This window comes from Tachyglossus aculeatus, chromosome X2 (genome assembly GCF_015852505.1).
Source record: "Tachyglossus aculeatus isolate mTacAcu1 chromosome X2, mTacAcu1.pri, whole genome shotgun sequence".
Taxonomy (NCBI): domain Eukaryota; kingdom Metazoa; phylum Chordata; class Mammalia; order Monotremata; family Tachyglossidae; genus Tachyglossus; species Tachyglossus aculeatus.
In genome coordinates, this window is record NC_052100.1 from 13,890,308 (window position 1) to 13,905,455 (window position 15,148).

A 15,148-nucleotide genomic window follows, 5' to 3' on the forward strand; every position below is an offset into this window, starting at 1 on the left:
CACTCCTCAACTCCACTGACCTCCTGCCCCACCTCAGCTCTCCCACTCACCAACTTGGATACACGCTTGATCTCATCACCTCCAGTCACTGTACAATCTCCACCCTCACCAACTCTGAAATCCCTCCTGACCTGCCTTCTCTCCCACACACCTCTTCCTCACAAATCTGTCCTGTTCCCCCAGAGACCTCCGATCTTTTGATGCCATCCGATTTTCTCAAGTCATCATGCCCCATTTAGCCTCCATACCCAAACTACCTTCCCTAGACTACCAAACTGATGCCCTCAACACCACCATCTCTACTGAACTCAGTGCACACGCTCCCCTATCCTTTCAATCTTGTACCACTAACCCACCGTCCTGGATCAACTCCACAATCGGCTTCCTTCTCTCTTGTGCATGAGTTGCAGAGCGCTGCTTATGGAAAACCAGATATCAGGTCAACTGTGTCCATTTCCAGTTCATCCTTGTGTGTTTTAACTCTGCCCAACAATTATTTCTCCATCCTTATTGACCCCCATGCCCACTGCTCTCACCAGTTGTTCCAGATGTTTAACTCTCTCCTAAAGCCCCCTACCTCCCGCCTCCCCATCCCTCACGCCTAATGACCTGGCTACCTAATTTATTACTTAGGCATGATCTCCCTAAAATCCCCCCTGCCTTCCAGTCCCTCCCTCCTCCCTCCCTCCTTTCTTCAACTCTCCCATCCTTCCCAGTAGTACCTCAAGAGGAAATCTTCTGCCTTCTCTGAAAATCCACCCCCTCTACCCACATCTGACCCCATCCCTTCACACCTTATCAAATCACTTGCCTGACCATTGGCTTTAAAGCACTCAATCGCTTTGTCCCCTCTTACCTCTAATGTTAACCTTCTCACTGTATCTCGATCTTGGATATCTCGCCGCCAACCTCTCACCTATATTCTGCCTCTGGCCTGGAACATCCTCCCTCCCTCCTAGTATACGACAGAAAATTACTCTCCCCACCTCCAAAGTCTTATTGAAGGCACATCTCCTCCAAGAGGTCTTCCCTGACTAAACCCTGCTTTGCTCTCCTCCCACTCCCTTCTGCATCACCCTGACTTGCTCGCTTTATTCACCCTCCCTCCCAGCTCCACAGATTTATGTATATATCTGTAATTTACTTATATTAACGTCTGTTTTTCCCCCTCTAGCCTGTAAGCTCATTGTGGGCAGGGAATGTGTCTGTTTATAGTACTCGCCCAAAAGCTTAGTACAGTGCTCTGCACACAGTGAGTGCTCAATAAATATGACTGATTGATTGACCCCTTCCCTTTTCATTCATTCATTCAATCATATTTATTGAGCACTTACTGTGTGTAGAGCACTGTACTAAGCGCTTGGGAAGTACAAATCGGCAACATATACAGTCCCTACCCAACAACAGGCTTTCCCTTCTTCCCTCCCTGACCTTCTTCAACCATTCGCTCTCCAGTGGCTTCTTCCCCACTGCTTTCAAACATGCTCATGTCTCCCCATCCTAAAAAAACCCCTCCGTTGACCCCACAGCTCCCTCCAGCTATCACCCCATTTCCCTCCTATCATCCCTCTCCAAATTCCTTGAGTTAAGTTGCCTTTACCCACGGTCTCAAGTTCCTCTCCTCCAATTCTCTCCTTGATCCCCTCTAATCTGGTTTCTGTCCCCTTCAATCCACAGAAACTGCCTTCTCAAAGGTCACAAATGATCTCCTTCTTGCCAAACCCAATTGCCTCTACTCCATCTTAATCCTCCTCCACCTCTCAGCTGCCTTCAACACTACTGACCGCCCCCTTCTCCTGGAAACCTTACCCAACTTTGGTTTCACTGACACTGTCCTCTCCTGGTCCTCCTCCTGTCTCAGGCCACTCATCCTCAGTTTGCTTTGCAGACTCCTCCTCTGCCTCCTATCCCCTAACTGTAGATGTCCCTCAAGGTTCAGTTCAGGGTCCCCTTCTATTCTCCATCTACACCCACTCCCCTGGAGAACTCATTCGCTCACATGGCTTCAACTACCACCTCGGTGCAAATGATTCCCAAATATATATCTCCAGCACTGATCTCTCTCCCTTTCTGCAGTCTTGCCTTTCCTCCTACCTTCAAGACATCTCTACCTGGATGTCCTACCATCACCTCCAACTTAACATGTCCAAAACAGAACTCCTTATCTTCCTATCCAAACCCTGTCCTCCCCTTGATTTTCCCACCTCTGTAGACAGCACCACCATTCTTTCTGTCTCACAAGCCTGTAACCTTGATGTTATCCTTGACTCCCCTCTCTCATTCAACTCGCATATTTAATCTATCACTAAATCCTGTCAGTTCACCCTTAACAACATCACTAAAATCCACTCTTTCCTCTCCATCCAAACTGCTACCATGTTAATCCAAGCACTCATCCTATCTCGGCTTGATTATTGTATCAGCCTCCTTGCTGATCTCCCTTCCTCCTGTCTCTTCCCACTCTTCTCTCTGCTTCCTGGATCATTTTTCTATAAAAACGTTCAGTCCATGTTTCCCCACTCCTCAAGAACTTCCAGTGGTTGCCCATCCAACTCCACATCCAACAGAAACTCCTTACCATCGGCTTTAAAGCAATCACCTTGTCCCCTCCTACATCATCTTGCTACTCTCCTACTACAACCCAGCCTGAACACTTCACTCCTCTAATTCCAACATACTCAATCTTGTCTATCTCCCTGCCAACCTCTTGCCCACGTCCTACCTCTGGCCTAGAACGCTCTTCCTTTTCATATCCGACAATTACTCTCTCCACCTCCAAAGCCTTACTGAAGGCACATCTGCTCCAAGAAGCCTTCCCTAACTAAGCCCTCATTTCCTCTTTTCCTACCTCCTTCTGTGTAACCCTGACTTGCTCCCTTTATTCATCAGTCACCCTCCCCCAGCCCAACAGCACGTATAATAATTATGCTACTTAAGCGCTTACTATGTGCCAAGCACCATTCTAAGTGTACACTTATGTACATATTCATAATTCATTTATTTATATTAATGTATGTCTCCCCATCTAGACTATAAGCTTGGTGTGGGCAGGGAATGTGTCTGTTATATTATTGTGTTGTACTCTCCCAAGCGCTTAGTACAGTGCTTTGCACACAGTAACTGCTCAATAAATACAAGTGAATGAATGAATGGGTGCAGTGCCTTGGTCACAAAAAAGGCCAGTTAGGAGACAGGCCGCAAATACAATACTGAAGGAAAGGATTAAACCACCAAACAAAGGGACAACTGCAACAATCAAAGGGCACAGAAAGAATAAAAGTACCTTTAGTGCAAATAAGTCGCTTTCCAAACTGTGTCCAATCAAGATGGTGTCAGCACTGAACATGTTTAATAAAACTGCTTGAACATCCCGAAGAGTTATACAAGTATTCCTCAGATCTTCTTCTGTCACACCAGAAAACCTGTGGGATGGGAGAAGGACCAAAATCCTGAAATAAGCTGGATCTACTCCTCCAGACAATAAGCAACCTAGAGGTATGTAAGCTTCTAATTTTTGTAAACACTCCATCCTCAATCCACAAGCAAGTAATCCTGGGTCTGAGTACTGTAAAAGCTACAACTTTGAAAGGAAGATCCCAAAGTGGTAAGCTTTTTTCAAAATACTTCAACTTTGTGTCTCCTAATGAGTTTTGCTGTAAGTGTTGTCCTAGGAATACTAAGATTTACCAAGAGTATCAATAAACAGGTAGGGTGAACGGATCAAAAGTTGAAACTTTGGGACTGAGCTTTTAGCTGACTGGTATTTAAACTGTTCAGCTTGAGTTTAATCCATTAGCTCAAGGATGGATGTAGGTGGGATGAGTGGCACACCTACTGCAATTAACATGAGCACAGAGCTATGGTATCTTCAAAAGGAGAGATGACGGTCATGAAACAAGTCAGAAACTGGTGAGAAGGAGGAAAAGCCCCAAGCCTCAGAGAAAAAGAATGGGCCTCAAATGGAAATTCCAGTAATGAATTAAGCCAATAAAACATTACCTAAGTGCAAAAGCCACTGGAATGGCCTCAGAGAGCTACACACCATTAATAATACAGGACGTCGTCCTTTGGGGAAAAGGTTGTTCTTACCTGGTGTTGTAATCCACCACTTTGTTGTCAGGTTTGACAAAGGTGTCATAGACTACTTTCAGGTCTGAGTTTATCACGGTTATACGTGTCAACTCTAACCCCTGTTTGGTGTAACACTGAAAAGAGTACCCAAAAAAAAAAAAAGTTTTAAACTCGGTCAAGTGACAGACTGCATTTATTCCTCTTGATACCACTGTTAGATGCACACAACTTCAGATTTGGATTCTCACCACATTAACTCTTCCAAGAAGAAAAAAGCTGCATTACAAAAAGTTTCAAATCAAGTCTTTTGCTCTCCGTTACTTTCCCCCATAGGAATCCCTTTCTATCTTCAGAAGTGCCACTGAAGCAAGTGCTTAAAATAAGAATTTCAACACCAAAGTTTACAAAAATAAATCTGACCCTATGTAATTGTTTTTTTTGGGTTAGTTAATAAACCACATTTTGCAATTTGCAGTTTTCAGAATTTATGTGCAGGGGAACGGATGAGCTTAACTGGGTAGGCAGGGGTGAGGAGTTCTTAATGTAGAAAGGAAACCAAAGCTGTCTACAGTCTGTGTAGTTTGGGGGAAATAAGACAAAAGGGAGAGAATTGCAGGCGGTTTGCTTAGAAATAACCTGCTACTATTTTGTGTTCTCTCCTGTAAACCAGGTGACCTTCCTAAAGACCCACCATTTCACAATCCAGAGCGTATATTCCTGGATACCCAGCAGTGGAAGGCAGTTTCTCAAAAGTCTTCACGAAACCCCCAAGGTTCTCTTTCCGACCATCTTGGACGTGTTGCTGCAGAGGGGAGAGAAGGAAGTCAAAGCACATTTACGACAAACAAAAGACACCAGCAATGAGAACAATTTCGGGGAGGTTAAGGGGATTTCCTGCTCCGTCCAATCTCTACTCAGAAGCAGTCACTAAAATGTTCCATTCCTGCAGGCTCAAAGGAGGAACAATTCTTGCTAATAAGCATTTTTGCTATCCAGGTGTCCAGCAAAGGTGGCTAGTGCAAACTGCTTTATTCACCGGAGAGCTGAACAATCACTAATTCCTTTCAAATGGAGAAGAGGTCCTAGGGCCTGGATTTTCAGGCTGCGGAGGAAACCTGGCCTCCAGACACCTCCCGCCTGAATATATTCCAAATAACGCAGGTAACACTATACCCAAACACTCAGCTGCTTACCTATAATTCTTTCTTAGGGATGGACGAACAATGGGAGTCTTTGTTAGAAATAAACATAATTTGATATCCCTGCTTAACTCGTATTCTCACAAACATAAACAATGTTATACATGGAGGTGTTCCATCTGAGTGATATGTATTCAGCTGGAAAAAGAAAGCTTTTTAAACAAAACAAAAAACATTCTTCCCCCTCCCCAAAAAACTACACAAATATAAGGGAAGATAATTGCAGGTTGAAACAGCATTTCCCCCTTCTTTTAAAATTCGGCCCAGCACCTGGGAGTTTATCATGGTGGCGTCAGACTGCCTGATTCACTTGCCCTACAAATATCCTTCTCAGAAAACTTTAGGATAAATGCAGTTTACCAACATCCCCCTTCTCATACGTTAGAGGCAAAGGGATTTCTTTGATGCTTTTGACATAAGGAAGGGCTTCTCCGTTGTGCCATTTGATTGTGAATAAAGTATACCCCACTGAGCTCCAACCCAACTGATCGTTGAGGGGAGAGATCAAGATGTAGAGTTGCAGGTGCTCAGCCATGGCAGAAACCTTCACTGGACTTCCTACCCCAGGCCTCAGTTTCCCAAACTTGAGATTTGGAGAGGCGCTAGAAAATAGCTGTAAGTAGTTTTCTGCCTAGAACGCTGTTTCAAATTGCCTCAAAGGCTTTAAAGCACTCAATCACCTTGTCCCCTCCTAACTCATCTCACTACTCCACTAGAACCCACACTGCACACTTAGCTCTTCTAATGCCAACCTTCTCACTGTACCTTGATTTTGTCTATCACAGCACCAACCTCTCACCCATGTCTTGCCTCTGGCCTGGAAGGTCCTCCCTCCTCCAGCAAATAATTACACTCCCCAAGCCTTCAAAACCTTACTGAAGGCACATCTCCTCCAAGAGGCAGTCCCTGACTAAGCCTTCTTTTCCTTTTCTTCAACTCCCTTCTGCAACGGCTTGACTTGCTCCCTTTATTCATACCTTGTATCCTCCCCAGTGCTTAGAACAGTGTTTTGCACATAGTAAGCGCTTAACAAATGCCATTATTATTACAATCCCTCCTCCCAACCCCACAGCACTTATGTACACAAGTCTCTCCCTCTAGACTGTAAGCTCACTATGGGCAGGGACTGTGTTTGGTTTTTGTTATATTGTACTCTCCCAAGGGCTAAGTATAGTGCTCTGCACATAGTAAGTGCTCAATAAATACTATTGACCGATTGACTCTACAGCAAAGAGAAAAATGAAAGAAACATACAAATCCCAGTCTGAATTACAAAGCTCAGGTTTCCAAAGGAGTCAGAGCACCAAGCTAAACAATAATTATCTTTACAGTCTTTTGGCTGGCCTTTGAGCACAAAAGAGGAGGAAATCTTCACAATACAGAAACCACACAAAAGCAACTGGGATGGAAACTAAAGCTCACTGCATTTTGCCCAGAAGGTGCCACAGACATATCATCAGATATCACTGCATTATTTTCAAAAACTACAGAGTGGAGGCAAGAAGTTTCTTGGGTTCAAAAATACCAAAAAAACCCACCAATGGGAGACACAAAATTTCTAGGGACTAAAGGAGTTACAGCAACCAAGTTGGCTGGTATCACTAAATATGCTGATTTCTGGTTCCCCTTTCTTCACTCCACTGCCTCTTGTCTGTGGCTGGACTATTTTAAGGCTCAGCTGAGAATAGTTCAGGTCAGAATAACATTTCTGACATGCTTGAGAAGCAGCATGGCCTGGTAGAAAGAGCATGGGAGTCCGAAGGACCTGGGTTTTAATCCCGGCTCCGTCATTTCTCTGCTGTGTGGCCTTGGTCAAATCACTTCACTTCTCTGTGCTTAAGTTCCCTCATCTGTAAAATGGGGATAAGCCTGTCAGCCCCATGTAGGCCAGGGACTGTGTCCAATCTGATTATCTTGTATCTACCCCAGCACTTAGTACAGCGCTTGGCACATAGTAAATGCTTAACAGCGTGGCTCAGTGCATGGCTTTGGAGTCAGAGGTCATGGGTTCAAATCCCGGCTCCACCACTTTGTCAGCTGTGTGACTTTGGGCAAGTCACTTAACTTCTCTGTGCCTCAGTTACCTCATCTGTAAAATGGGGATTAAGACTGTGAGCCCCATGTGGGACAACCTGATCACCTTGTAACCTCCCCAGCGCTTAGAACAGGGCTTTGCACATAGTAAGCGCGTAATAAATGCCGCCATCATCATCATCAACAAATACCATAAAAAAATGCTCGCAATTCACAAGGCTCACTCTGCCCTCTGCTGCTAAATTTCGGAACTACAATTCAGCTCTCAGCATTTCAAAACACAAGATGAATTCGTCATTCAGGCTTGGGTTGTTAATCCACCTGGAGGAGAACTAGCAGACCCAGATTTCACCCCTTCACTTACCGCACTGCAGCTGAGCACAGCATCTGCTGCAACTGCCACCTTCCCTCCCACTCCCAAGGGTCCCTGCTCCGGACATGCTCTTGCGCAGCAAGCCACAGGGATAAAAGTTGCTGTCACACACTCTACCGCAGCCAAGCTGTGGCCCTCACATCAGCGAGAGTCCCTGCTCCCAACATACTCCGTGCGCTCCACACCATTGATAAAAAACGCTGCCACGTACTCTCAGCGTGCCCCTTCCCCAACCAGACAGCCAGCCACCATGCCGCCTCAGGAACCGGCATCGTTTCTCCTCTGAGACACCAAGGAGACTCCTCCTGCTTCCACCACACTGGGGGTAAAGAGAAGAATCACCCACAGCATGAGGCCTTCACAAAACCTCATACTGGTGACTGCTGTAGCAAATACTGTGGCTACAGATATGCCTGCGACACTAAGCCACAAAAAGCCTGAAATTCTGCTCCTCTAGCCACAGCACTCTACTGATTTTATTTTTATTTTGTATATTTGCCTGTGTTGTGTTTTATTACTTCATCTTCCCTGATGTGGCTGTCACCAGTCCCCTCTCCTACTGATATTTTTAGATTGTGAGCCTCCTTAGGGACAGGGGCCATGTTTAATTCCTACCTGGGTATTTTCTCCCAGTGCTTAATATAACGCTCTGCACACCGCTAAGTGCCTAATAAATACTATTACTATCAAGTCAAAAGTGCCTGGGAAAACTCATCCTTTCCTCCAAAACATCGCAGGGGCTGGCTGACCCTTCAGAGAAAGGCTCTTTGGAGAAAGGCTCTTTGAAGTTCTAACCACAAATTTCTCCTGTCTCCCTCAGAATAAATTCAACAGTTAATGGACTCCAAAAATGGAGAGGGGGGGAAAAAGCCAAAAGAATGAGGTTAACCTATAAGAGTGGGGAAAGACATTATTTGTATGAAGGGTTGAATCCTGGGGTGGAAAAACTTGTTTGAGAACTTACTTTAGCAACTTGGCAACCAGTTGATCCAACAGGTCCAGAGCAGCAGGAGTATTGGGTTTCCCATCCACCAGCAACTAAAATCCCAAAACATGAAAAATATAATCAGTCATCCATGTTTATGGGATAAGCCATTTACAGGGAGATAATTCTACAGCTTCTCCACAATCCTCATTACGATATCTGCATTCATTCTCCAAGAATGAGATTGGTGACATGGAAGTAAGGACTTACTACTTAGGACATTTCCTTAACAAGGAAGGTTGTTAATCAGCAACTACGCACTGGAAGCAGGTGGGAAAAAAAAACACCACCACAAGCTTCGGATAAAAGCTTTGGTTTTTGTTCAACTTTCTGCCTCATTTGTAGAGCCCTCCCTAAAATCATTACCCTCCAAGAGTGAACAAGGCACCTGGATAATGCTCCAGCTTAAAAATGGCTACTCCGCAACATATCCAACTACAGCTTCATGTTTCAGCTTCAAGAACCAACAACACAGCTAGAGTGCTTTCCTTTTGGGATGTGTTGACACCATCTTGGGGTCAATTCACACACCTGTCATGAGGTTATTTTCCTGCACAAGCTGAATTAGCCAGGTGAAGGAGAGGGAAAGAATAACTGACTCCTAAGAAGTCATACTGGTGAGAAGAGAGGAAGAAGCATCCTTCCCACCCCTCCACCCTCAATTTCTTGGGGGGGGGCAGGGTCACAACCTCGCTGTCTGCGGAGTCTTCCCCAATGGTAAATACATTCTTCACTCCGAATGCAGTTGCCAGTCGCAGAGACGACGTATTCTGTACCACAGCGACAGCATATCCGGCAAGAAGCTGCAAATCAATAACAGATAGGGCAATGATAACCTGTACCTCAGCCATTTCAAATATCACCACTTAAAACTCAACTTTTAATTTACAACACCCGGGAAAATCCCCCATATCCCTCTTGCCACATAATTACACCTCAAAAGAGGTTGAAAAATTGCCACGGCAAAGACTCTGCTGCCGAGAGAAAAAATAATAATAATGATGATGGTGGTATTTGTTAAGCGCTTACTATGTGCCAAGCACTGTTCTAAGCGGGAGGGTGGGGGGGGGTAAATACAAGGTTATCAGGTTATCCCACGTGGCGCTCACAGTCTTAATCCCCATTTTACAGATGAGGTAACTGAGGGACACAGAAGTTACGTGACTTGCCCAAAGTCACACAGCTGACAAGTGGCGGAGCCGGGATTAGAACCCACGACCTCGAACTTCCAAGCCTGTGCTCTTTCCACTAGGCCATGCTGCTTCTCAAAATGAGAAGGGAAAGTGGGAGATGCTGAAAGGAAAGAAGCAAATCAGTCTGTTGGGTGCCCAATTTGTACAAAGCACTGAGCTAGGTATGGAGTTTCCAAGTAAGAGCAAAGCAGTCCTTGCCTTCATAGATCTTACAGATCCAACAAATAAACAAAGAAACAAAAGTTACAGAGGTATAGAAAAAAAAAGATTCAAATCCCAAAGATAGACACCTGTACAATAATTTAGAACATATGAACGAGAAGCAGCATGGCTCAGTGGGAAGAGCCCGGGCTTTGGGTTTTGGTCATGGGTTCAAATCCCGGCTCGGCCAATTTTCAGCTGTGTGACTTTGGGCAAGTCACTTAACTTCTCTGGGCCTCAGTTCCCTCATCTGTAAAATGGGGATTAAGACTGTGAGCCCCACGTGGGACAACCTGATCACCTTGTATCCCCCCAGTGCTCAGAACAGTGCTTTGTACATGGTAAGCGCTTAACAAATACCATCATTATTATTATTATTAAAAGGGACCTGAAGTGCTTGGAATGACCAAAAAACAGCAATGACCTGGGAAAGCAGCACTGAAGAAGGGGAGTTTTTACTTAAGGAGGGTAGAGCTTATTTAATGAGAACAGGGAGACAGAGAAGGCCTGAAAATATTAAGGGCAAAAAAAAAAAAAAAAAAAAAGAAATGGGGCTAGGGGAGATTTTTTTTCCAAGAAAGAATGAGAAGGGGGCAAGTGAAATAAATCTGATGAGCAGAGGAGTGGCCACTTAAATTAATCCCAGTCCCAGAGAGTTCTTGGATCTAGAGTGTCAGGATGTAAACAGCCACCCACTCTCCCTGCCTAAACTTCAGCTTTGGGTCTCAAAGGAAATCACCTTTTCAACCCCACCCCTCGAGGTGTAGAACAAGACAATGCTTTTGATTAGTTTCATAATCAATATTCATTCATTCAGTCATACTTATTGAGCGCTTACTGTGTGCAGAGCACTGTACTAAGCACTTGAGAAGTACAACTCGGCAACATATAGAGACGGTCCCTACCCAACAACAGGCTCACAGTCTAGAAGGGGAAGACAGACAACAAAACAAAGCATGCACATAGGTGTCAAAACCATCAGAATAAATAGAATTATAGCAATATGCACATCATTAACAAAATATATAGAGTAGTAAATATGTACAAGTAAAATAAATAGAGTAATAAATCTGTACAAATACATTCAAGTGCTGTGCGGAGGGGAAGGGGGTAGGGCAGAGGGGGGATGGGGAGGAGAGGAAAAATGGGGCTCGGTCTGGGAAGGCCTCCTGGGTGAGGTGAGCTCTCAATAGGGCTTTGAAGGGAGGAAGAGAGCTAGTTTGGCGGATGTGTGGAGGGAGGGCATTCCAGGCCAAGGGAAGGACGTGGGGCGGGGTCGACAGCGGGACAGGTGAGAATGAGGCACAGTGAGCAGGTTAGTGGCAGAGGAGTGGAGGGTGTGGGCTGGGCAGTAGAAGGAGAGAAGGGAGGTGAGGTAGGAGGGGGTGAGGCGATGGAGAGCCTTGAAGCCGAGAGTGAGGAGTTTTTGCTTGATTCGTAGGTTGACAGACAACCATTGGAGATTTTTGAGGAGGGGAGTGGCATGCCCAGAGCGTTTCTGTACAGAGATAATCCTGGCAGCAGAGTGAAGTATAGACTGAAGCAGGGAGAGACAGGAGGATGGGAGATCAGAGAGGAGGCTGATGCAGTAATCCAGTTGGGAAAGGATGAGAGACTGAACCACCAAGGTAGCGGTTTGGATGGAGAGGAAAGGGCAGATCTTAGCCATGTGTGGAGGTGAGACTGGCAGGTTTTGGTGATGGATTGGATGTGTGGGGTGAATGGGAGAGCGGAGTCAAGGATGACACCAGGGTTGGGGGCTTGTGAGAAAGGAAGGATGGTACTGCTGTCTACAGTGATGGGAAAGTCAGGGAGGGAAGATAGGGAGCTCAGTCTTGGACATATTGAGTTTTTAGATGGCGGGCAAACAGCCAGATGGAGGTGTCCTGAAGGCAGGAAGAGATGTGAGCCTGGAGGGAGGGAGAGATAACAGGGGCGGAGATGTAGACTTGGGTGTCATAGCGTAGAGATGATAGTTGAAGCCGTGAGAGCAAATGAGTTGAGCAAGGGAGTGAGTGTTATCATTAGGGTTTGCCCGCTACACATCATCATCATCATCAATCGTATTTACTGAGCGCTTACTATGTGCAGAGCACTGTACTAAGTGCTTGGGAAGTACAAATTGGCAACATATAGAGACAGTCCCTACCCAACAGTGGGCTCAACATCAAAGGCATTTGAAACAGAAAACACTCTAGAAGTTAGTACTGGATCAATTCCACATAGTATAGTGTAGGATAAGGGCTCGATATAATAACTGACCAGGTTACCTTGAAGTCCTAAATTCAACAGTTCCTTAAAATTGATTATCTATTTATTCAATTTTTAAATCTGTTCCCTTGTATAATCTAAGAGAAATAATAAGTATATAGTGGTTATGGATATTTAGCACAAGCCCAAATCTAGAAAGAAGCTAGGCCAAAGCATCAAAAGCAAAATATGTGAAGGAAAATCAAGCTTTGGGCAAAGAACCAAAAAGCCAACCCACATTGATGCTGTACTTCTTCAAGCTATTAGGACACCTTGAAACACCAGAAAGCATAAAATTTTGCATATCAGGAAAACTGGTGGGGTTCCTGACAATTTGAAGTCATATCTGTAAATGTGGTTTAAAATATTAATAAAACAATTGCAACCAGGGACCAAAGGCCAAAATAACGTGAGGGGGCCAAACCTCAGGCACGGCCAGGTTCTGAAAGCTAGAGCACCTTCCACACAACGAGAACTTTACAGGAACCTCAAAAATCTCCACAACACTGTAAAGGCCAAAAGGGGCTACACCTGAGTTTTCCTCTATTTTTGAAGTGGGGAGCCTGAAGAGAAAGAGCCCGTGATTTAGTCAAATTCATAAAAGAGGTCGGCAGTGAAGCTTAGAAAAGAATTTGGACTGCACGCTAGCTTATAGGTAAGGGCATAACCTGGGTTAGGGTCACCCCGCAATATGCACAACCTGGATAGATGGATGAACGGCTGACATTGCCCACAATCCCTAAGCCGGCCCTCAAAATTGCACCTAATAAATGCTAGTAAATAATTCCTTCCCCACCCACTCCTCCCTGCACCCCATTCTCCCATATTACAAGCAATTTCCACCCAATCCTGAAGTCAGTCCCCACCTCCCAGGTTCACTGTATATATTTTTTTAAAGCTGTGATGCACACAGTGCCCCACTTAAGTCATGCACTGCCATCACCAGCAGGAAGGTGATAGGAAAAAGTTACCAGGGTCCCAAAGCCTCCTTCTTTGATGCCCACATCAGGGTTCCACAGTTCCTGCAGCTGCAGTCCTGCTCAAGCTGCTATGCCTGCCCCAGAACCCCATGGAGCTCCATCCCTGGGGCATTTGGGTCAACATCCCTGTGCCCTTCCCTTTCACCTGGCCACCTCACTCCCCACTGCCTCGTGGAGGTGAATGGCTCTCTGCTTGTTGGCTCCTTGTGACAGGAGCTGATAATAATAATAATGGCATTTATTAAGTACCATTCTCCATAGCGACAGGGCTGACTGCTCTGCTAGAACCAAGAAAGGAGGATTATGAAGGGAAAGAGAAGGAGGGAGCTGGCCAAAGAGTGGTCCAGGAAGACTGAGCAACTGCAGAGACCGCAGAGCCCAGAGACAGGCAGGGGTAGGTCTGAGACAGACAGAGCAGTGAGAGAAAGGTAGCTTGTGCCAAGGCAAGCTGGCTCCCAGCTGCCTGGGGCAAGGAGAAGCAGGAGGGCCTAGGGGACAGAGCACTGGCCTGGGAATCAGGACCTGGGTTCTAATCCCTGCTCTGCCACTTGTCTGCTTTGTGAACTTGGGCTTAACTTCTCTGGGCTTTAGTTACCTCACCTGTAAAATGGGGACTAAGGCTGTGGGCCCCATATGGGACATGGACTGTGTCCAACCTGATTAGCATGTATCTATCCCAGTGCTTAGTAAAATGCCTGGCACATAATAAGCGCATAAATAGCATTAAAAAAAAAAGAGGCAGGGCCAGGACCTAGACAACCAGTGATTAGGAGGGCCCCAGCTGGGATCCTGGTGGTAATTTCCTCTCCTCTCTTGCTGGCAGCAGCACGCAGCTTGAAAGGGGCATCCCATGCATCACTGATTTAAAATTTAAAATAAATCAGAAGTGGGGTGGTTTGGGGAAGCAGGGGAAGAGGAACTGAGCCTGCATGCAGGGAGGTCAGGAAAATCCCTAGAAATAGAAAAGGGCCAAAAGGGATGGGGGGTGGAGAGAAATTTATACTGTAATTTTTTTACTTACCTTAAAGCTCAGCCGTCAAATCAGGCCAGCCCCTGAACAGAACCTACTTAATTGTATATACATTTATGGGAAAACATACCCAACAAGACAGCCCCATTTTTAATGGACTGGGACCCGGCACTATCACAGGGCATGCCTGTAAAATTATCTTCCTTGTTACAGGCAAATTTTTCATAATGTTCTCATTTTTCTAATTGAGCAAGGTATCTTTAGGAGAGGATGCATGCATATGCGAGAATAATGGGAAGAAAGAGATGAGGGAAGAAAATTTTATGTAATGACTGTTCACTTCTAGAAATGTGAGATGACCATAAACCTACAATACTTTAATGTCAAAACTGTAACATCTCCTTAAAACTGCCTAGCTTTTGATCATCATGGCACAGGGAGGGCACGTGGGTCTACTGTGATTTTACTGTCACTTGATAATTTTTCCATTTCTGAGCTTTCCATATTTCTGTGCCCATTCTAACTAAATTTTGTGGCCCCTCACATTTTTTTTTTACCCTCACACCATTTCTTCTCATTTTCCCTCAAATGGTTAGCCTTAGTACCTTCTTCCCCTCACAATATTCCATTTCCTTAGCTCTCTAAGGCCTTGATCCTAATTCCAAGAATTAGTAACTGAATGCCATCCTTAACACAAGGCATCCTGAATCTTAATCCAAAATTCCATTTTAACTAATTTTCCTCTTTATAAAAGTATATAAGCATTTACCATTCTTAAAACTGACTGCAGCCATGCTTTGTAGTCCACACAGTCTCGTCTTACGCAGTCATCTCTGACCCATAGCGATGCTATGGACACATCTCTCCCAAAACACCCCACTTCCACCTGCAA

General features: G+C 45.2%; 1 protein-coding gene across 1 annotated transcript in view; it reads right to left on the minus strand.

The window, feature by feature from the left end:
• The window catches only part of REXO1 (RNA exonuclease 1 homolog), a 123,164-nt gene that overhangs the window by 4,360 nt on the left and 103,656 nt on the right, over positions 1–15,148 (minus strand). The window contains exons 10-14 of the mRNA XM_038770601.1: positions 9,352–9,465; positions 8,642–8,715; positions 4,763–4,873; positions 4,090–4,205; positions 3,284–3,422 (exon numbers count right to left, since the gene is read on the minus strand). Coding sequence (XP_038626529.1) covers positions 3,284–3,422; positions 4,090–4,205; positions 4,763–4,873; positions 8,642–8,715; positions 9,352–9,465 — 554 coding nt within the window. The remainder of the gene's footprint in view (positions 1–3,283; positions 3,423–4,089; positions 4,206–4,762; positions 4,874–8,641; positions 8,716–9,351; positions 9,466–15,148) is intronic.